At 35.7% G+C, this 24705-nt stretch overlaps 1 protein-coding gene across 1 annotated transcript in view; it reads right to left on the bottom strand.

Annotated features, from left to right (window-relative positions):
- Positions 1 to 24705, bottom strand: part of LOC104146431 (transcription initiation factor TFIID subunit 4-like) — a 152285-nt gene that overhangs the window by 79540 nt on the left and 48040 nt on the right. The window contains exons 10-12 of the mRNA XM_068956133.1: positions 23585 to 23754; positions 4167 to 4297; positions 1859 to 1984 (exon numbers count right to left, since the gene is read on the bottom strand). Coding sequence (XP_068812234.1) covers positions 1859 to 1984; positions 4167 to 4297; positions 23585 to 23754 — 427 coding nt within the window. The remainder of the gene's footprint in view (positions 1 to 1858; positions 1985 to 4166; positions 4298 to 23584; positions 23755 to 24705) is intronic.

Here is a 24705-nt window from a genome sequence, read left to right as displayed (position 1 = left end):
CTTAACAATCCTGTCTGTTAACGTGCTGGTGATCTGGCATTTGGACTGTAAGTTAGATGCAAAGAGAATAATGAACAATTTATTAGTTAGAATAAAAATTAGTAATTTGATAGTATTTTGCCAAACTCTGAACACTGTCCTACAAAATTCTTGTAATAGGTAGTCAACCCATAGTAACAGAATAGTTGAGAGCAAGCTAAACAATCCCTAAAGGAAAAACACTGCAAGTTCACTGCCAAACTGGCTTTTGTACTTAATCACAACATTGAATAAGCACCTCCCAAAAGGTTAAGAATATCCTTAAGTTCACTTTCTAACATTAACACTGATAAATCAGCATTGCTCTTCCATGGCTACATTTTTTTTTTAAATCATCATAAATATTTGTAGTATTTCACACTGAAATACTTATATCATGCTGTTTCCTTTCAATTTCTGGTTATGAAGCTGGTTCATGCATTCATTATTTTCATGAGGATGATTTCTTCTAATCAAATAGAAGACTTTCCAATATTTGTTATATAATTCCTGAATTTGTTCTTTCTGTAATCTACAGAATCAAAGTTGTTGCTCATGTACTTATTTACTAAATCTTCACAGAAATTTAGTTCACTCAAGACTAAAACAAAAAGAAACAAAGAGCATGAAGTCATAAAGTAACTCAGTAATTCAGGGACCTCAGGAGGTCATCTAATTCAAGCTCAGACCACGTTGCTCAAGGCTTTGTCCAGTTAGGGAAGTGTTCCTGAACTAAAGAATACAAGTTCCTATATTTTATCAATGTCCATTAAAAAAAAGAAAGGCAACAGATACAGAAAAGAAAATATAATTCATCAACATGTATTCGCTGAGTGGAGAAAACAGGTTACAGAAACAAGAATTAGAAAACTAATTCTGTTTCCATGTACGTTGTGTGGAAACCTATGGAACATTTAGCAATGTGAACAGATGAAGAATGAACGCAGGACAGGAATAAAATTAATAAAAGTTTAAAACACCCAAAGTGACAAACCAATTACTGAAATAAGAAAAAGGGTTTTTACAAAAAAAATCTCTCCATCGGTGAACGTAAATGGCACATGGAAACTAAGCGTTAAATCTGAGCATTAAGTTGTTCTACATAATCTCTTCAGATCGTACAATAAATAATCCAATGAAAATGCAAGGCAATCAAAGGAAAAGTTAAAATTGAGATAACTAAAGGATAAACCTACTTGAGGATTATGAATTTGGATTTATGAATATGATATTTATCTGCACCTATATGCTCTTGAAACAATGTTGTATTAGTTTGTTCTACTGCATGTATGAAAACGTAGTCTTTGGAATTAACATTACAAAAGAATACAAATAACACAGATAATAGGTTTTAAAGTAGATTGAGCTTATGAAAGCCAGAAGAACTGATAGTTAACTAAAGACAGAAATGATTCAATTAATAATTAAATAATGCAGTCAGAGAGAGGTGACTGCAACACCAATTTTATGTACATTAGGACATGTAGTATTTACTTTAAAATAAAAGAAACAAATGAACAAAACTTAATTATTTTTAAAAAATGGCTAGGAAATCAAGAATTAAAATAAAAAGCCTCAGAAAATCCACAACAATTTACTGAGCTGTGATTAAATACCAGAAGAATAGGCTATGGTTTTAAAATGGTATAGGAATAGGAACCCTGGAATTTATTAAGTTTCAAAGGCAACTGTGAAGATTATTTCACTATGTTATTTTGAAAATTTTAGCCATTGTCTCCTTTACTCACAAGAGCTCACCATGTTCAGAATTTTATCTTGAGTAAAAAAAAAATGGGGGGGGAGGAGGCAAGCGAGGAGGCAAGCGAGGAGAGACAGATACCTTGGCAGCCTTTAGCAAGATTTCCCTCTCTTGTTCATCTTTCCTTTGCTTTTCTAAGCGCTCCAACTGTTCAAAAAATTTTAACTGTGATCGGACATCTGTAGCTTGTTCATACCACTCATCATCCTGCAAAATGAGACAACATTTTATGAAAAACATTCATTATCTTCAAGGCTATGCATTTAAGCAAGACTTCAAATACTGTCTTAAAATTTTTCCAATGTACTAACAAAAAAGAACATGCATTTTTTTAAAAAAACTGTAACGAGACAGTAATATGTTATAAAAGGGGAATGAAGCCAGCCTATGCTTAATACTGTAATTAGCATTTGATTATTTAACTAGTATCTATTGAACAGAAAATACATAAAGATTGATTAAACAGCAGATATATCAAAGAGGTAAAAAAATATTAAAAACAACAGATTTACTGATGAAAAAAACCCTAGGATGTGTAATTTTATTACTAAACAGTCCTAAATATAAATCTAAATATATAAAGCCTAGTTATAACTGCAATTCCTGTATTTGTATTTAACTTGAATTAGTAACAGACATGACCATGATGAAGTACCACAAAAACATCTGAAGTTTAAAATCGAGTTGAAAACAAGCATGTAGTTACAATTAAAATAGAAAAACTTTGTGAAGGCTAAGAGCATGCATACTTTACTAGTACCCCTCAAAAATATGAATTTATGACACAAGCTGCATGGGGAATGCAACGTCAGTTAAAAGAATAAATTATCCATATTGCTTTCATCTCATTTATCTGCTTAATATTTTCCTTTCAGGTTCCAAGGCTATTAAATCAAAGAATATCATTAGCCAAAAGACATACAGAAAAAAATGAAAACAATAAGGTTCAATCAGAGTCAATATTAATCTTTTTTCTAAGAATATATGAAGATGTTACTTTAAATGCATCTCTAGTTTCAAAACAGACTAGCAAAGGTTTTGCTTCTCAGGCACTATCCTAGGGAGAAAGGAGGAGAGACTAAATACTTAGCGGAAGCTGGTGAAGAATATTGGAAAAAAAACCCCAAGAAGTTATTACTTCTAGTCCAAGAATTTCCATTAATTTCCAAAGATCCCTTAATCACAGGGAAAGCTGTAAGTATAGGTAAGATACAGACATCCTGGCCTCTTTCTGTTCAATTCATTTTCTGTTACATTAACATTCATTCTAGTCGCAGATCCCAAAGATAAGTTTTTTTGCATATGCCATATACAATTAGTCCTACTGTGACCCACGTTTGGGAATCAGGGAGACAAAGATACAGTCCAGAGGTGCTTGAGCAGGATTTTCAAAACAAACAAACAAACAAAACAGGGTTAAAACAGCCAACCTGTACCCTAGAAGTTTTACTTAAAAAAAATTTACTCAAGATACACTACAGGAATCTAAGCACCGCTTAGACATACACACTCTTCAACTACGGTATTTTCTACCTTACTTTTACACCAGTTTAAAAGCTACGAGCATCTTACTTTTACCAACAGAGAGATCTCATTTTTACCAGTAAAGATGTTTGGTTTATTTGAATTCAAAAGGATTTGCAGTTTCTTATTGAAATTTTTCCTCTGGTTTAAAATATCTAAATTATGTCAATTTTCTGCAAGAATACAATCACTAGCAATAGAATTAGAGTTGCACTATAATTTAAAATGATCTTTTCAAAAAGAATATCATTGTTTAATTACAATGAAGAATTTACAGCTGAATTCCTGGATTGCTGGTTTCAGACAAATAAGTAGCATTTTTCTACGATCTGAAAACGTTATTCTTAGCTTTATCCCTGGCATTTTATCATTGAACTCTTTAAAGCTTTTATGTCTTGGGCCAAAACTTTTTCAGCACACTGTGATGGCAGAAGTAAACATTAGTATTTCTCACAGCCAAGAATATGTGAAACTACTTTAAATTAGGTACCTATATATTGAAGCAACTTCAATCCAATTAATGGATACCTCGATCAAAAAAGGAGACACCAAGAAACAACAGTTTCAGCCATAATCCATGAGCAGAAATAGTTTCACTGATGTTCCATATTTTAGCACAAAAGGATGAAAACTTAATTCTACACACAAATTCTATTACAGACATTAAAAAAAAAACAGACCTGGCAAGCAACGCCATCCTTTTACCACTTTCTGTTTTTTAAGGAAGACAAAATTGCAGTTAAAACATGCTTTGCACACAAAATGAACACATAACATCTACAGTGTGCTAAGAAAAACTTGGCTTCTGAAATAGCTTACACTGTGTCATTATACAACATTCAATACTTTGTCTTTGCACACTTACTTTGTGTGATTCCATTCGGTGCTGGGTTATCACTGTTACTTTTTCTATCACTGTTCTTAATCTGTTTTGTGTTGCATGGGAAATAAAAGTAACCACCTCAGCTGGCACATCAGTAATTCCTAATTTTTTAGCTAAAGTGGGAAACAAAACAAAAAAAATTAATTTACCCCTCAGGAAAAAAAAAAAGAGCATAATGTCATAATTTCATTTACCTGAACAGAAAAATCCTTGAAAGTATATTTATCTAACTTTGGTGATGCATTCATGACCTCTTGACAACAGGTGTGATGTCATTTTAAAGTTTTAAACAAGAAACCAGAGCTGTTGCTTTCCACTTAAAAAATATTTATGAACTTCACTGCAGTTTATCCCAGTATTTCAAAAAAAGTATAACAGAGTATGAGTGAATTTGAGCTCCCAATTGTTTTACACAACAAAAAGCAATTTCTTTCTTTTCAAAAGTATTAACTCCAGATTAATATCAGTGTTGATGAGATGGGAGGCTACCTCCCAAAGCATGCTGTTGCATACCTTAACACATACCTTTACATTATCAGCATGCTACCAATAATAACATTTCTTTAGAAAAAATCTACTAAATGAATATGAGGAAATAAAGTCATTTTAACTAGTTATTTTAAAAAAGTGTTTCCCAAAAGTTGCTAACAATATGAACACGGATAGCACTTAAGAATTCTTAAATTTATCAGAATAATTGGTAAGTATTGAATATAAATTTGTGGGTGAGTGTGTACCCTACACTCTAGTGCTACGAACGCATATATACGTGGGTACTCCCAGGGGGACTCACAATTTTCCAGACAGAAAACTGTATGCGTGTGTGTGTGTATATACATAAATAGCTTTTACATATAAAAAGTAGAGTATTTGTCTTTTGCAAGGATTATTGGATTTGACCTACCATAAGATAGTAAATATTCTGATCCCACTGAGTTAGTTTTTTTTAATAACGATTTAAACAAACACAGTCTTCTAAAAATGTTTGTGAACACGTATGTTTGCAACACATGCATATGTACACAAAACGTTACAGAAAATTTGTTTCAGAACATTTTGGAAAGCGTTTCCTGAATTGCAAATGAGAAAAGTAGTCTTCATTTGCGAGGTGGGGGGAGCCAGACAAATACAAACCTGAGAGGCTTAAAAACAAATATTTTTTGTGAAGCGTCCCTATCTTTGCAGCCCAACCTCAAGAGCAATAAACCATCACACGTCTAAAAAATGAAGATGAACAAGTGAACAGCGGTTTTACATTGATATGTACTTCTGTTATTTCAATGCGGTGATTTGAAATGAACTGGCAGCGCTGAGCATCACCCGTGGCTTCATGTCAGCGCCAGGTTAGGGGCAGTCAATCACTGCCAGGGCTGGGCCGGGAGCTGCCCCTCTCGGCAGGGGGCACTGCGGCCGCCCGCACCCGGAGCCGCGCGGCGCGGCACAGCGCGCGCCAGCCCGCCGCCGCCATCCCCGACGGACAACGACCATCTCCCAGCACAACGCCTGGCATCTCGTCCGGCCGCGCTGCAGCAGCGCTTCGTGCCGCGCGAAATTATTCATACGTAGAAAATTGGGGAAGTAATACAGCCCAAAGTGAAAATTGCTCGGAATTCTGTTTGGAGATATGGCTATTATAACTGATTTCATATGAAGCCGTCTGAAAAAGATTATGTTTCCTGCAGCTCTCGCTTCCCCATCTTGTCCTTTTTTTTTTTTTTTTTGATCTGCACCGTCTATTTAAATGTATATTTTATTACATCACTACAGTACATCATTCCCATACTTCTCAGAGCTGAATTCGCTATGTCATATATTTCTGATATTAATTTTTTAAATGATTCTTTGACGCCGTTATCTCTTAAACTAACTTAAGCCATCACTGATTTCACATTGTACATGTTACCTTAAGGATTTTAGCAATATGTATATACACTTTTAAACTGATTTCTGCCTTCTCGCTAAAAAAACTGAATCTTTCCTGGTGCCCAATTTGTCCTGTGTAACAGAGATGGGACTCCACTGAAGTTGCTGAAAGCTGAAGATACAATGGAAAACAGACATATGCATTAAGATTCCAGTGCTGCAACTGTTATTCATGGAAATTAAGTCCATGAAGTCAGTAGGACTTCAATCAGTATTTGTAAGAGCAATTTGTGCAAGTCAGATTTGCAATATCAGGTTCTATTTCAGCATGCACCATTTTATTACGCAAACATGTGTAGGGCAAAGCTGTCAATCAAAAAAGCCTAATCTGAAAGATAAAAATGCAAGTAAAAAGGGAGATTTAATTAACTAATATCTAGAAAAGATTTGGGGATGGAAAATTCTTCCAAGCATTTTAACTAAGAGTATGGATGAAAAAACATTAATTTTCTGGAAAGTAATAATTCTTTGAATTTCAGCAGTATAACTTCAGCTACCTAACTTCCCAGAACACACTTAATACTTTCATAATAAAGAACTATCATCATCTGGTTTCTTTCACCATAAAGGTTTCCCATATGGTTTCCCACCATAAAGATTCTTGTCCTATGTCGTCTTCATCCACCTCTGCAATAACCCAGGAACTTTCTACTCCTGAAATCCCTCAACACCATATTCTCAATTCCAGAAAACTAACTGGAGATCAGTTATAAGTAGAGTCCCTCAGGAGTCTGTCTTGGAACTTACCCATTTCAGTATCTTTCTCAGGGACCTGCAGGGGGAGACAGACAGCACCTTCATCAAGTTTGCAGATGACTCCAAACTGAGTGGTACAGTCAGTATGCCCAAGGGCAGGGTTGCCAGTCAGAAGGACGTGATGAATAGGCCAAAAGGAACCTCACGACATTCAACAAGGATAAATGCAAAGTACTGCACCTGGGATAGGCTCGCTCTCTGCAATGATTCAGGAAGGGGACTGCCCGCCAGGGAAGGAGCTCTGAGGGAAAGAGCACAAGAGTCCTGTGGGCAGAATTAACCATGATTCAGCAGTGCTCTCTGGCAACACTGAAGTCTAATAGCATAGTGAGCTGTATCAACAGTAGATCAGCAGTAGCCAGTAGATCAAAGGAAGTGATTATTCCTCTTCACTCAGCACTCATTAGCCCACATCTGGAATACTGCAGTCAGTTTTGGGTCCCCTGGTGCAAGATACATTTCAATAAACTGACTGAGCCCAGGGAAGAGCCACCAAGATGGTCAGGGGGCTGGAGTATATGGCCTGTGTGAGGAAAACCCTGAGGAAATAAGGCTTCCTTATTCTGGAGAAGAGAAGGCTGAGACAGCAGGTTATAAAGAAGATGGAACCAGACAATATATTGAGATGCCTGGAGGGAAAACAAAGGATAATGGTAATAAATTGTAACAGCAGAGGTTCTGACTGGACATAGGGAAAAAAAATCTTCATAAGCATGGAAACAGTTTGCACAGAGAAGCTGTGGAATCTCTATCCCTGCAGGTTTTCAAGACTAAGTTGGACAATGTCCTAAGCACCCCAGCCTGAACGCAGCATCACACAAGCTTTGAGTAAGAGGTTGGATTAGCTGATCACCCAAGAAGTCTTCTGACCTGAATGATTCCATAGTTCCAATTCCCCCCCCCTCCCATACTCCATATGATCCCACAATACCCATAGTTCACCCTAGGATAACCACCTAGCATGTCCACGTTTGTCCAGCTTGCTAGCTGGGAAAAGTCAGTCCACCCTGTGGCTAGTGTGGAACTATGCATTTTCCTAACTGGTGAGCCTGTACAGGGGTGCTGACTGGCGAGCCAATCAGTTAGAAGAACAAAGAGAAGAAAAAGCTTGATTTTTCCTTCACTTGGGATACGCAGAGGGGCTATCTAGCTGCTAATTTATCAGTGGAGATTCAAAAGCTGCCTGCATAGAAAGAACGCAAATAGATTATCCAATCATTTAAAGATAGCTTTTTTTGGAAAACAGGCTAAGAAAGAAAGAATATGACACAAATTTCCCCCAAACTGGATTAGTTAGCATCAAGAAACCAGACTACAAAAAGATAAAAAGATAAATTAAAAATAAAAAAAACAGCATGTCATCCACAACATTCATCATGTAGATAGCATCACATTTCTTCCCTATTCTAAATTATATTATTCAAAATCCTGTTAGCATAGGATACCAGAAGCAGGGTTTATTGTTAAGATGTATACTCCATGAAGATTTGGCATACTACTTAAATACTTGGATTGTACTGGACAAAGATGTAAAAATGACTAATATGCTTCTGAAATAACAATTTCATCTACACTTGAAAAGGTTGGCCCAATTCTCACACACTCATAAAAAGTCACGTGTACAATCAATAAGATGTTATTGATCTCCTGACTTAAGGAAAGTTCCAGTACCGTTGTTTAGAGATTGTCCTTTTCTGCTTTCTGCAACTTCAGTAGATGCTTAAAGCCAAATATACTTAAAAGAGCAAAAGCAGCACAATGACACTGTCTCATAAAGCAGAAAAAATGCCAAGAAGTAGAAACTGAATCTATGCAAAGAACTGGAAACTGTTCATTTTTGTAGGTTTTTATATTAAAGTTTTAATATTTTCTTCTTCCCTGCCACATCTCCTCTTGAGTTTCATCCACTCACATCTATAAAAACAGAAATACGGAAATAATGTTGACCTCTAAATATCCTCTAATTCCTGAGACATTCATCTTGTCTGCATAAACATTTTTCCCAGTTTTAACTCAGAAAGGCATCTCTTCCCTTTTCAAGATTCACCTCTGTGGAGCTCATTAAAATATGACAATAAACAATAACTAGACTAATGATGGTTAATGGGAACAGAAATATAAATTATAGTTTTAAGAAATGTGGATATATATTTTATAATACTATACATACTTAATTGTATCCCAAAAGACATATATCCTCATATATCACACATCTTTCTAACAAAGTCACTGGACACTGACTTTGTCTATATGTATTTCTGTTTGGATCCTAGCGTTCTGGACTCTGGGCTTAACTGTGTCATCTGGTCACTGCAATAGGAAGTCATAATATGTAATGAGCATACATATGTGTATAAATATTCACACACACACACACCCCAAATCCTAAAAGCAGATTAATCTGAAACAAAAGGATTAGCTTTTTTCTATCAATAGACTTCTGTTATCAGTCTTCTGTTAAAAAAGCTACACTTGTTTCTGATTAAGTGATCTCCTTAGTTTACTCAGACATCTTAACTTGTAGATTTGTGACAAATAATCTGTATATAAAGCAGTAAGAAGGAACCACAGGCTTACAAGAGCCAACACACTTACAACAAGAAATTTACAGTTTTTAAAAAAGTTGTTTGCTTTAAAAATAAAACATTTATGAAACGTAGACTTTTAAGTAACAACCATACTCAAGTCTTTAAAATGACTTTAGCAATATAAAACCGAACTTTTCCTAGATCTAAAAACATCATCACGGACAATAACAAAACTGGAGCTGGAGCAAAGCAATGCTCTAAACTGTGGCTTTAATCCATCTCTTGTTTGAAATTGATTTTTTGTATTTTTAAAGGCATAACTAAGGTCTGAAGTTCTTGAACTTCATTCAAGCATTCTCGCCAGACCTCTACTACACCAGAACGGTACAAGACCATCAAGAATTGATGACTGATAACATGAACACTTCTATTCCTTGTGGCAGGACTTGGCTTCAACTCAATTTCAGAGGCATCAACAGCTACTAAAACAGGCAGTTCAGTCTCAGTAGTGCATACAAAAAAATCCAAGGGATCACAAATTAATACCCCCAGAAGTGAGCAAATTTCTAATCTGCCAAACGTTTATAGTACAACACAATAATATCTGCCTACATATTAATTCTTTATTATATATTTGGAAGCTTTAATAGCAAACTATGATTCAGTAAGCATTCATTCAAAAATCTATGGCACATGAGAAGATACGCAAAGAAAGTACAAGGATTAGAATATTTCCATTACAAATAAAACATACTCTGTTTAAAAGTTTGAGATATTACCAAAGAGTTTCTGTAAAGTCAGAATGTATATATGAGTTTCAACAACCTTAAGGGAAAAAAAAACATTCAGCAATATTATTCTGATATTGCCATTATGGGTCATTACCACAAGATTGTTTTTTACAGACACAAAAGCACCTAAACCTTGTCATTGAAAATTTCAGGTCCCAGAAAGTAAAAAGTCTAGAAAGTGCTATCATTTGCTTAGCTAAGAGAGGTACTGGCTTTGCTGAAATTCAGAATTATATTTTATTGATCAAACAAACTGAAACAAACTGAAGAGTACTGCCCTATTTGAGAAGCAGAAAACAATACTCTTTTTGCAGATAGGCTTTCAAAGAATCAAAAAGTTACTTTAATAATTTATACTTTAAGAGAAGTGACAGGCTGGAGATCAAAGATAAAAAAAATTATCTGCAAAACAATAGATCTGACTGCGATTATTGATGTGATAAATTATTGAATGCCTGTATAAAATCTCTTTACATTTACAGTTAAAATAGAAAAACCCAGAAGAACTGGTTTTGAACCGTTATATAGCAGTATTTAGACCTTGAATTTGTTTTGCCCTTCAACAGAAGCACTGTGAGAAGGCACAATTAGTCTCTTTGACCCTTAATCACAGGTGAGCCAGAACTGCAGGCAGCACTCTCTGCTAGTATCTTAAAACTAGGAGCAACTTTTTAAATGATTTATGTTAACTATTGGCCGAGACACAAGATTTGGAATGAGACTTCTTAAGTTCAGTCCTCTTTTGGTGCTACAGCTAGCTTGCAGAATACAAAGTGGAAACAAAAGGGATCCTACCTGAATCCGGGACATTCTTTATTTGTTTCCAGGTCTTTGTTGAAACTGTTTACTTAATCTTAATCAACATCAGCTGATCTAGAAGAATAGCATAAGAAGTACTAGACTGTTCGTTGGATTGTAGGCTCAAGTCCCCTTCCTCATTTATCCCAAGAACCAGCACAGTTTTACAAGCCTCAGTTCCTCTGCAATCTTTCCCATCAGCAAGAACAAAGTATTGGAACAACTTGCCCTGAAGTTCTGTGGCCTTCTAAGCTTCCAAATCATCAAAATGATGCAATTCTTCAACAAACTCCAGTAGGCCTCCATTTTAACAGCGCTACAGAAAGTGACAATTCTATGATACTGCTGAAGGTGTCTATAGTGAAACACTTAAAAACACCTTAATCTCTATAAAATGATATGTAATTAAACATAACATGATCAGTTATGTAGTCACTGTTTGAGACATGCTGTACAGGAACCTCTGAAAACTAACAGCTGAAAAAAGCTGGGGGAAAAGCGTAGAGCGGTTTGCCCCCTAAAACCACACAAAGCAATATTTGTCCTAAGACACACCACGACAGATGCTATGGAAAGCATGCCATGAAATCAGCAGAAAGCAATAGGTGCTTTGCCTAATACTGTTACATTAACCACTCCAAACTGACCAACAGTGCTTAACCATCAGGCTGACTCAATATAAAGGGGAAACATTTCGAACACACTAAGAGCACTTGGCCTCCAGAAGAGCCATAAATGGCAATTACTGAATTTACTTGTCCCAACCTAACTAGATGGGACTTAAGAAAGAGGGGCACCTCCCACACAGCAGGGTTCTCCCTCTGCAACGGGATCCAGCAATACCGCAGGCAGATTTGTATCAAAGGGAAAAGCCAGTCTCAAATACTGCACCAGAGAATGGGGGAGTAGAATACAGCCAAGGAAAAGCTTGAAGCAGCTGCTTGGCATAAAATAATCTGGGGGGGGTGGCAGAGCTTCCAAAGCCCCAGACAAACTTTAAAAATTAAAACCTGAAGGGAAAGCTCATTAAATGGATCAATGGTGCAAACAATGAATCCCTAGCTCTGGTGACTGGGATTAGACATTCCTAGGGGACAGGATAACCTAGGGAACCCAGGCAGAAGAAGCAGTATGTTAATTTTAGTTGCAAACTTCTACTTTCAGTCCTTTAAATAAAAGCTTAACATTAAGTCTCACTAACTAAATACAGATATAATTAAATAAATGATCACTTGTTTTATTATTAATCCTGTCTGGTGCTGGGAGACAGGATGAAGAAAGGAGAAACAAGTAAACTCGGTTGCTACCTTCACAAAAACAACAAATCCAAGTAAAGCAGTTTGTGCAGCCACCTCTGAGGAACCTATAACTTGGGGTGCGTTTAGGGAAGCCAAGGGCTAGGGAGTGTTTCCTGTCAAGTTAGATAGAATCAGCGCCAAATGCTTTCAATTTTGGTAAATGATTCCCTCTAGCAGGTACAAACCCTTCTGTGAGGTGCAGGTGGCCAAGATATATTCCATATCTCCAAACCAACCCTGAATTATCACAATTCAGATGGGAAAGATTTTGCAAACCAGGACTATTTCGAGACTATCTGTACAAAATCTGCACCATAGCATCTGACTCTGCTTAACAGTATACTTTTAGTCCACCTTCATATACAATAAGTTGACTTTGTTAAAAGAGAATGGCATTTTACCACCATATAATTGTAAATTACAAAATAATGAAAGATCCCACATTGAATTAATTCAATAAACTTGTCTGTAAAAGAATATGCCTATTCTCATAGGATAAAAATTATCTAATGAGTCTACTTCTAGACAGAAGTAGAGAGTTTTCTCGAAAACTAAAGAATTGCTTAGGTATAACAGTTGCTCTTTTTCAGAATTACTAACCACGAGATGCATCCCCAGGAAGTATTTTTGTAAAATTGAGAAACTGGTGAAACACTAGTCACTTCAAAAAACAAACAAAAAACACCAAACTTCCAGATGAAAGTCCTCAAAACATATAGTCATTTTCAGGGCAAAATGCAGCAAAAAAAGGGGGAGGAGGAAGCTAACCAGCCACACAATTCGTATGTAACTTCTTAACAATTACAAATGCTCACTAGATGTTACAGTTTTGAAATATTTTTTTATCCTCCTCCTTCCAGAATAAATGCTAACCAAATTATTTTAGCAAATAAGATTCATTTAAGTCTCATTACCTCAGCGTTGTGACTGCACACATACAAAACCAGTCATGCAGCTTGTTTCAGGTGCTCTACTGCATTGACCTTATTCAGTACCAGCTATACTATAACAGATACTTTTGTACTTTTGTAACTGAATAGAAAAGTTCAGAAAAGCTACACTGGGTAATATAGTCCAGTATCCTTCTCCACCTCTAAAAGCAGTAGCGGGAGATGCTGTTAGAAGAATATATGAAAGAAAAAAAAAGCGTGCAGTGATAACTCTGCAACAATTTACAGCTTAGGATCATCCTAAGCTAGAGTTCTTACCTTTGTATCTAATAGCTCAGGATGGATTCTTTTCCCATGAATTTTTCAAGTCATTTTTTTGAATGGGTATACACTTTCAGCCACTGCAACATCCTAAAACAAGGAGTTCCACAACTTAACTACTTATCAAGTAAAAAAACTACCACTTTTTGCTTGTTTTGAACTTTCACCTCCTAATTTCATTAGATACCCCTAATTCTAGTAAAGGGCAAATCAGACTGAGCAATAACTTCATTCTAAGGGGTCACAATAGTTTAACTGTTTTAACAGAGCTAGAAAAATAGTTATAAAGATATAAAATCTATGCATAACCCAGGCCAGAGTGTCTGATGCCATTTTCTGTGCTGATTCAAAGCTCTCATGCAATTTACTGGGATCTGAGGCAAGACATAAAATTCATAAAGTAGAAAAAGAATTTCTCAAGAAGCTGTTTAACCCTGCTTATATGATTAGTGTTTCTTTTAATCAAGGTCATATAAGAATGACAAAAAGCCTTCACTTCTCTAAGAATTCTCAACAAGAGGGTAAGTCTGGGAACCCACACGTAATTCACACTTTTTGGCAAAAAGAAAGCACTAATTTGAGAAGAGGTCTGACCTAAAATACATATAACCAGACAATCCAGTTTCCAAAATTCTGTCTTTGAACAAGATAATTAAACAGCTGAAAGGTGGCTACTAATCATCACTAAAGACACTCTTTATTATCCTTGGTGGTTTGCCTTCAACAGAATCAAGTTAGTCACCAAACAACATTATGCACAGGTAAGCGCAGACTTGGAAAATGGAAGTAGCTGCCACAGATCAGGGAAGCATTAACATATAAGCTGTGTATCTAGGAGGATAACAGAATACTTAGCATTCAGACAGAAAGGAAGCCTGACAGAGCTTGATCAGAGAAAACAAAAAGAGAACGTAAGCTCTCAAGGAACAGAAGTTAATACTATTAATCTTTCCCCTATTTTGTTGTTGGCTTTGTTGCAACTAAACTGTTACTATCTCAACCAATTTCTTTTAGAAGAAATAAAGGTCTGTGTGTGTTAAGCTAACATTATTTTATCCTTAATTTTAATGTTTAATTCCTTCTCTTCTAGTGATTTGTCTTTAAGAATACTATTGAACGATTTTGTGTGAATAACCCAAAGGAAGGAAGGATGCTGAAGTTATTAAAGGGAGGCACTGAAGGTCAAAAAATTTTTGAGAACTGTAGTCCGATCCTGCTCTACAATCCCAGTAACCTGTACTGCAGTAACTGAACAGTGCTAGGAAAACGTAAAAGACAAAGGAGCAGATGAGAACTGAAACAGCTGCAGGTCTTAACAAGTCAAATGATAACACACAATTACAACTATATGATTTTTTTCATCTTAGTTTTCTCAAAACATAAATATACAGAATAATAAGCATGTCCAGAGATATTCAGGAACATTCAAGAATAAACACAAAGTGACTGTAGAGAATTGGAAGACATCTGCACTATTCTTATGAATAATAGTGCACATCTCAATGCACTTCTTTGTGTTTGGTTACTTATTACAGAATAAGATCAAAAGAGACTGTTAGAAGGACCATATGAGAAAGAACTGGTAAGTCAATGACACAAATAAGAGTCCTTGAGAAAAGAATGGGAAGTTGTTAGTTGGGGACTCACCCCCTACCTGTTTCCACTCAGGCTAGAAGAGTGCACTTCTTTCCCATGGCTAAGTCCAAGATCAAAAGAAGATGCTAAACTTTTACGGGGCGTCAGGCTTAAATAAGAGAAGTATATGAATATGAGTCTATGTCAGGACAGACACAGAGGGGGAAGAATTGTAAGAATGTCAGAGATGACAAGGGAGTCAGGGCTGCAGCTGGCATCCTGTAACATGGTCCCTGCAATAACTGAACACACTCTAAATCGTTTCTGAAAAAGGACTGAAGTAATACTAAGTGTAAGAATTTACCTATATGCCCGTGTTGTTTTAAAGCAACTTCTGTAAGCAATGCAGATATTTTGACAATTTTTTTTCTTGAAGAAATTACATTCCTGAAACTATAGTCTTGTAGGTGACAAGTCTGAACAGGTATCACAGTTGTCCACTACAAGCCTGACCCCAGGCAGAGGAGCTGAACAGTGAGGCCTCATCTTAAAGAGGCAGGATGAGCATGTCACCTGAAAAGGATATGCAGAAAGGATACAGGAAATTATGAAGGTTGTCAGAAGGGTAAACCAAAGACCATAACATGAATTTCAAAACATCAGCATCTTCATCTGTGCATGTCCAGGATTAGGGGAAAAGTTGTCAAGATCAGGCCATTGTGCCACATTTCTTAAATCTGTGCACCACCAGATCACTCACCAGTACAAATTGATTCCAGACCAGACACGGTCATTTGATTTTGTCAAAGTAGCCAGATTTTATGATAAAGAGTTTACACCAGTTTCACACTTTTACATTATCGTGCAAGAACAGATGGCACCTCATCTGGCACAAAGTTCAGTGATACAGTTACTTCCTTGGAAATGGTTACCCCTTCGTTACCAGTAGAACGTCTTTGTACCGGTTCAACACTTCACATTTGGCTGTGTCTTGTTTTATTTAACATTAGGCACTGCAAAACTGCTCAAACCACAGCCACACACTCTCCTTATTATAACCACTGAAGAAAAACGTGTCAAATTGCCGAAGAATTTGATAGTTTAATCTGGATTTTGTATGCAGTATACTCAGCAAAATGAAGGAGGTTAACAAATGCAATGTATTAAAACAGAAAGTTACATATCTATCCACTGGACACTAACGTTTTAAAGTGACAGTTCAACTGGAAAAGGAGAGACTGAAGTGAAGTTTAGGAGGCACTTGAATTATTTTAAGAAATGAAAACATTACAACCTTAGTATGAGCAGCAGAATTGCCAAATAAACATAATTAACAATCATTTCAACACATTTTAGAAACTATTACCTTTTACTTTTTCCCTTTAAACGATCCTTGAAGATACTGCTCACTGATCAATGACTTCCTCCTCCACAAAGATGTTCCAACATGTGTTGCGAGTTGGGGACGTTAGTACCACCTCTAGAGCATGGAGTTTGCCTACAGGGATAACGTAAGTCAGCTTTATTGCAATATTGAATGGTTCTCTAAGGTTTTCTTTTTATTGTTCTTATTTTACATCCTATATTTATAACCAGAAATCTATTTATGAGATGGACTTTATGAATGAATCTGGTAGAGAATGAATCTCCACAGAATGATAATATTAATTTTACCCTCCTTTGCAGAGACCAAGAACTTAAAGCCATTCCATTCCCAGATGCACACTTATTCTGAGGCTGAGTGAGGTACTGTGGAAGGCCCTGAAGGCCAGAACTGCCTTCCAGAAACAGCAAGACCTTTTAAGAAGGCTGTTCCACTACATTCATATAAAACAGAAGCAAGGTATTATAGTGAAAACAAAATCTTAATCCTCCAAATATTTCCAGGAGCAAGTAGTACAGTCATGCTCTCAGTTCAATAGTTTAAAACCTTTAAAAATGACTAAAGAAATAGCTTCATTTTCTTCAAAAATTACCATATTTCAAACATATCTTCTTTTATTTTGAGAAATTACAGCTTGATGAAATAACATCAATTCTGGCACTTAGAGGTGATACTGCTAAAAGCACAACTCTGATTCTACTCCAGAACCAATAAGATTAATAAAAAGAAAACCTTAGAAATACACAAAAAATATTGAACAGAAGCTGCCCTACCTTTTATAGAAAGGCAGACTCCAAGCTCTCAGGTGGTACTGAAGTTACCATTCCAACACATGTTGGGACATCTTGTAGAACAGAAAGTCTAATCATGGACCTATTAAAGAAAGAACAACAATGTAATTTAACTTTCTGCTGAAAAGTTTACTAGTTATGTTTATTTGGCAACACTGCTGCTGATACTAAGATGGGAAAGTATTCCCACCTTTTTTGAAAGGAAATAATTAAATGTAAATAACATTTGATTGCCTTGTAATGTTGCAACATGATCGGTAAGTTGCAAAACAAAATAATATATTCCTTACTGAACATGCACAATAAACTCCTTTTCTTTTCCAATCTCAAGATAATAAACTAAATGATCAAGAGTATGGGCATTGATATAAAGATTGAGAACAGTGCACACTTTCTAATCTAAATACGTTTCAAGACAATTGCTCATATTAGTGCAAAAAATTACTTAGTGTTGCAGTCACTAAGAAAAGTTACAAAACAATTTCAGGTGTCAAAATCTAGATACATCTTTACATCTGCCACATCTCTGCAAGTGGCATGATTAAGTTTATAGGAACTATAAAAAGTCCACATATTTGGCACACACAATAACTTGCAATTTATATTATACAACATCCAGTGCATTTTTTTTCCTGAGAAGAAGCAACTAGCATCAAAGAAAACACCTCTCTAGACACGGTTCAGGTGGACTGAGCACGTGCAACTTCCCAAAGCTACGCTTCAGGAGAACAAGCATTTTTCATTAGCTGATTTGCAAATGTTCTTTAGAACTACCTCCAAAAACAGTCAAGAGTTATGTCCACAGATATTTAAGGAGGCTGTCATGATAGAAAGATGCTGGTGGAAAACTGATAGGAAAAGGAGTATTTCAGTTTGAAGACAAATCAACTCAAGGATAAAAAGTTAAAAGTCAATAACGAAAACAATGAAGTAACGTCAACAACAAGTGCAGCAAAAACAAAAAATTACGTTCACGGGCAATCTAATAGCTCAAAACTTCAGAGCTCTCAACAACTGTAAACTAAACAGCTATAAAAACCCTCTAAAGTAAGCCAGCCACAGAAATAGGTATACTTTTATGTTAGCACTGCTCCATATTTGAAAGAGCAATGATCAGTAGTAGTTTCTTCTCATTCAAACAGGAACGCAACTGTTGACAAACAGGCAGATGAAACGGGGATGACAGAATGACTCTATTAGTAAATAGTAACAAATGCTTTAAACGGAGGCTCTGAAATCTATTGGCCTGGCTCCATGAAGAGTATTCCAATCAGTTCTTAGGCAGTTTAGCAATATAAAGTGCCCTCTAGAGTATTCATATTATTTATTTAAAATACATAAATATACATATAACTGGGCTGCCACTATGATACCACATAGCAGATTAAATATACTTAAGAATACAGAAACACAGATAAGCAACACATTTTTATAGTAGACATGCAATTCAAATGTGAGTTAATGAGAAAATAATACAACCAAGGCAGAAAAACCATCAGTATTTCATCAGGCAGAATTAAAAAAATACATAACGTGCAATAACAAAAAGCTAAATCTATAAATTATGTTGAAAATTATAGCAATTTATGTCATGAAACACTACAGCTGTTACAGTGGCATGTAAAAGTTATAGTGGCTTAACTCTACCAATTGAGCTACTCTGAAGTCATTTTAAGAATAACTGTAGGCATCTTAATTCCTGGACTAGGAGAACTTGGATGCATCAAAAAAATGCATTTTCAAATTTCATGATAATTGGCTTGCGCCTTTGGATGTGTTCTTGTCTAAAAATCTATTCAGAAGAAGCAAGAGAATCCAGTAGTAATTTTGTGTGATAGCATACACCTGTGACATTTCCTATTTTGTCAATGTAAGAGACTTTTTTCAAAGGAAATTTGTAACAATGCCAGATAACCAATACAAAGTATTTCAGAAAAACATACGTACTAGAGAAAAATTAGTTTCTTAATGCAGACATAAAAATAAGTTGGAATGAATGTAGAATAAAAAAGAAATCATTGATGATTCTCTAATATATTTTTATCACATATTTAAGTAAAAATAATCTGAAAATACAAGATGGGACAGTTAAAATGGATTTAATGTGGCTAAACAAGCTCTTCATTTCTTAGAATGTCACCTTTTTATTTATTCCATTCAGCCAGTGCTCTATAACAATTAAAACTGAAGTAGAAAAATTAGGTGAGAAACACTGAAAGTGAAAAGAAAGAAAGAAAGAAGCAATCTAAGTCAAGGAATACAGTATGCCAATACTATGTTTCATTACTCTTGCTTTAAGACAGTTAGTTTATTGTTCTCCACAAGTTGTGACATTTTAGGGATAGCCGAATAAAAGCAAAATTACATCATCTGCTTAGAGAAGAAATCAGTTAGAATTAAAACACAGCTGTGGGAATTAATATCCTGCTGCAGATTCTAAGCCTGTGAAGATATCATGCTCTGTTGAAAATAAAATCAGAACCACGTTTTTGGAACAGCTAACAGAGTTGTAGAGACCATTAACTCTCAGTAATAAAAATGCCTCAGTGAAGGACCTACCAGTGTCCAGAACAGAATGTTAAAAACCAACCTATGTAGGAAAAATAAATTTCATTCTACTGTACCATGTTGAGTGACAACATCAACAAAAGACAAAATTGAGGATAGTCAGCAGGGCTTCTGTACACAAATAAATGTATTACATGATGAAAAAAGCATTTTCCCAAATTATTAAAAAGTGGGTTGTTACGAAATGTACAGGATAGACTCACTGCAGTTGGGTAAAGAACAAGGTTAATGACTCTGTTAGTTCACTATTAGGATAATAATTCAACATATTCCTTGCTCCTGTTGTTGAATACAGTTCTTACTTGGTTATGATTTGTTAACAGTGTTTTACAGTATTTTTCCCCTTTGTCTTTTACATCTCTTCCCATTTTCCATAGATATAATTATCAGGCAATATAAACAGAGCCATATTTTGTGCCATCTTCACTTACGTCCTGCCACCTTTCATTAACAGTAAACATAAGATACAATATAGCCTAATTCTTATCTGCTCTCAGAAACAATGCTGTAATTAAAGTAATTCCCGAGCCAAGGCGTTTCTGTTTTCCCAAGACAGATACAAATCAGAGTAAATTGTCACTCTTAAAATAATCTGCTAAGCCATATTGTTTATTTATTACTGTTGTCCATTTTGGTAAACAGTAGAAACTCAAAATGTCAAAAACTAGCTTCTAAAACCTAAGGAAATTAGTAAGAGTTCTTATGCACCAAAAATAAGCATAAGAATGAATAAAAATGAAACAAACAACTGCAGACGATCCAGGTTATTTTTCCTATTTTCTTTCCTATACAAACAAATGAAAAAGCTAGGATTTTTCAGCACTGTATTCGGCATTTGGAGCTATTGTGAGGATCTAACCAGTTTATCTTGCCCTGTAGAAGAAATACTACCGTTATACTAATGGAGCAAAAAGATCTAGAAAGTTTAAGTTTGTACACACAGCAGCATGCACTTGCCTGAAGAATGTCAATTTTTGCCTCCTGAGTTCCCAGAAAGACAAAAAACTCTTTGTATGTGTGTGATTGTGCTGTGCTGTCATGTAGAAAGATCAGGGTTTAAAGTTTCATGATCCTGAATGGAATAGCAACAGAAATACACTGTCTGCTAAAAAATATCAACTCTTGATTTTTGCATCAAAGAACAATCTGAGGCGGTCGCCACCCTGTCTTCCTACATGAACAAATGGCTATGATTACCAACCAAAGACGACAAGATACAAAATTGGATTAAAAAAAAAGCATGTGGGAAATGGGTCAGTATCTTTGCATGAATTACCTTTCAGTTGCTTCTTCCATTTAAAAGGATCAATAATAATACTACTCATTTGGATTTAAAATAAACTTTGGATGATAATACTGCCAAGTTATTGTAGAGATAAGAATGTACAACACATTAAGAAACCTCTTCCACTATAACTTTGAGGCATTTGGCTGGTGGTTACTGCCAAAGACTGAACAGCATCTGCTCTCACTTCAGCAGTTTATATTCTGACTCTGGTGAATGGAAGCACAATCTCTGAAACAGCCTTTGGGGAACACCACTGAGTTGCTCGTCAGAGCTTTTACTCAGAAAAGAGAGATTAATATTACAGAAAACTTAAAAGATCTCACTCCTGAGAAAGAAGAGAACAGCAGTTTCCTCATACTGTACATACCACAAATCTCTCTTTTACTAAAACATTAACAGTGTGCCCTAAAACTAAAGTGATTATTAAATAGGAACAGTTTTAAAGGTAGACAATAAGTCCTGCTTAAGTCATATTCAGGTTAAAAAAAAAAAAAAAAGGTGAGAAGAAGAAACAACGTGTTTTATCTCATCTGTCAACAGGCACAACATTAAAACAGAAGAATGAGGACTCACATAACATACTTTCTTTTTCCTAGTGTGCTTGAGAAGGTCACAGCCTCCTTTCCTTAGTTCTGGTGTCTAGGCACAGCAACACACGGTAAGACTGAGTTTTGTCGTGATCTCACAATGTCGTTATTTTAAGTGCCCAGTACCACAAAATACTGAATGCGTGTGGTCCTATGCAATCAACAAACCTGGCCACACACAGTGAAAACTGAGCTTCTAAGGCTTCAAAATCAGCTGTAGGAATTCTCTACTCAAGAGTCATAGATCCCAGATAGTAGCCACCAGTGAACCCCACAGCCACTTTCAAAGCTATAAAAGGCTTCCTATAAAGCCAAAATAAAGCTCTAAAAGTGGCTGCAGGAGATCACTAGGAGTGGCCGCTCTTTTGGATTCCCTGCTTTTGAGAAGTAAATCCCTGCAGCTGCTTTTAAAAGCTTTGACAGTTTCATTTCAATTATCAAAGTCAATAAAGCTTCAAAAACAGCCATAGGGATTTGTTCCTCAGAGGAGCAAACCCCAAAAGGCAATGACAAATAGTGTGATGGGTTCTGTGGCTCTTAATGTACAGATTCCGGTTAAGTCCTACGCTTGTAATCAGAGCTTCATGTTGTGCAGCGATTGTTATACCCAGACAGTTCATTAAGGCTTATATGGCAAATTCATTACTGATTTCCCACTCTTTTTAACAGTTTTATGTCTATTTCCTTTTTGTTTTCTTACACCTGCATGAACTACTACGCGAGCATCCCATACAAGAGTTTTTCAAAAGCCCTTCATTTAAATCTTTCTGGCTTCCTATCTCAGTGGCGGTAGCCATCTCAAAAACGTTGCACAAATGTTTACTCAGACCAATGTCACAGAACGCCATCATATCATTGCAACATGGTAAGCAGAGCATGCAAAACAATTCACTTTTCAGAATGACTCCAACTTAAAAGGACACCAATTAAAATAAAAAGTAAAGCTGGAGAGTAAGTCAATGAAGAACTGCAATGTAAAAGGGCTTCCATTAGTTCACTGAACATGAACATAAATAACATTTCAGGAGTACCCTGCATGACTTAATAGCCTAACTGAACAGATTTTTATCAAGATTTTGGTAATATATTTAAAACTATGTGGACAATTAATTCCCTAAAAAATTTCACAAATATAAATATTGATATAAGTACGGTTCTAGAAAAATGTGATATACGATGCTAAACTCTTAGAGCTTTGTATCTTAAGATTTTGATGTCTTTGAAAATATTACCAACATTATTATGAAATAGATACTCTTTGGAACCAGAACATATATTAATGAAGTATGTCATACAAAATACATTCTGAGTATACTTATTAATTCTAAGATATCACTAATTTTGACTAGTTTTTTTTTCCTCCTAAAATTTTTAACTTCCATTTTCAAATGGCAGTATAAATAAATACACCTATTTGAAAAAACGCTACAGAAAAATCACTATGAACTTAAACAGATGCAGGAATTAAAACTGAATTACTGGTTTGTATGGGGAAAAAATCTTGACAGATAACTTCAGCATTCTGTTAAATCTTCTTCACAGGTGTCCTCTGTGACCTGAACTACTTACTTTACCTCTCTGTTTCAATCTTCACATGTGTAGAACATGAAGGAGGATTGTGAGAAATAATTAATGTTTGCAAAGAGCTTTGAGATCCTTGGATATAAAAGGCATAGGAAAAAACATGAAGTATAAGAGTACCAAAATATTATTTTATTCCAATTTCAGATAGCTAAGTTCTTTTTAGCACAAAAGCCTTGAAAGTTTAATAATACAAGATTATGTAATAAAACTCTTAAAGAACCTTACTTACACCAATCGTAAGCGCTAAGCACATTCTGTTACTCAGAACTGCGTAATTCCAAAGGAAACACTATGAAAAGGAAAGGCTATGTTTCTCACCCATTTCAAGTATGCGTTTATGTAGAGGTATAGCAGCAAGAAAGGGTTCATCTTTACAGGACTGTATCTGCGTTCCAACCAGGTCAGAGTTGGTAGCCATAATTCGGGCACTTTCTTCATTAAGATTAACACCAGCCATAGAGGCAACATCATTGATGTCATCATCATCTCTATAATGGAAATACAAATGAAAAATAATTCTGCATGTGATGTATTCATTTTATATTAACTGCTTCTCCAAAGGTAATCATCACGCAATATGCCTGTCAGCTGGGCCAACTTGGGGCACAACGACCAAGGTCTCCACTGTGACAGAAAACATTCCAGATTCAGAAATAACTAAATATTTCTCTGATGACATTAGGAAATCCTCAGAAACAGGACAATTTGTCTCTAGCAGGAGTGACAGAGACAGCGATGGGAATCAGTGATATTCAGTGACAGGAATGACACCAAGATGGTCAGAAAACTAAGGGCAATGATCAGCAATAAATACAGACCAAACAGCATCCAGCTATTCTCTGTACACTGTAAACTGTGAGTGAAATGGTAAAGTTAATAAAAAGCCCACAGACATTAAAAGCAAAAACATGAATTTGGACTCTCTCATTATTTCACAAGTTCCTTTCAAAAGGAGCACAAAAGCATTTTCAGCAATAGTCAGGAAGATTTTTTGACCTGAGGAGTTCATAGGTAAGCTTAGTTCGTAAATGTGGTTTGAATATACACTGGTGTTTTCTTTGGCAACATATAAAAATCAGTTGAGCAGGCCAAATAGTTTTAGGAAAATAAGTTGCATTTGAGAAGATGATAGCAGCATTTCCCAAGCTACTGTTTGCCCTGCAATACCCTTCCTAATAGCTTAAGAAAAGCACTGGATTGACAACTTCCAGTTTCAGAAGATAGATCATACCTGTATCTCCTAAGCATCTCTTATCTCCTACTTCTGTTAGGTATGACTCATAACCGTGGAAACAACCATCTGTTCTTAACACATTCTGGTTAGTAGATATTACTGACACAAACATTGCATTTCAGCATATTCTAGGAGGCATTACATAACCTTTAGGAATATATGCATGGAAAAGATCCGCAAAGATCAAAATCTGGGCTCTCACTAC

Source organism: Struthio camelus, chromosome 10 (assembly GCF_040807025.1).
Source record: "Struthio camelus isolate bStrCam1 chromosome 10, bStrCam1.hap1, whole genome shotgun sequence".
Taxonomy (NCBI): Eukaryota; Metazoa; Chordata; class Aves; order Struthioniformes; family Struthionidae; genus Struthio; species Struthio camelus.
Note: the sequence above shows the minus strand (reverse complement) of the source record. Positions and strands in the feature narration are given on the sequence as shown.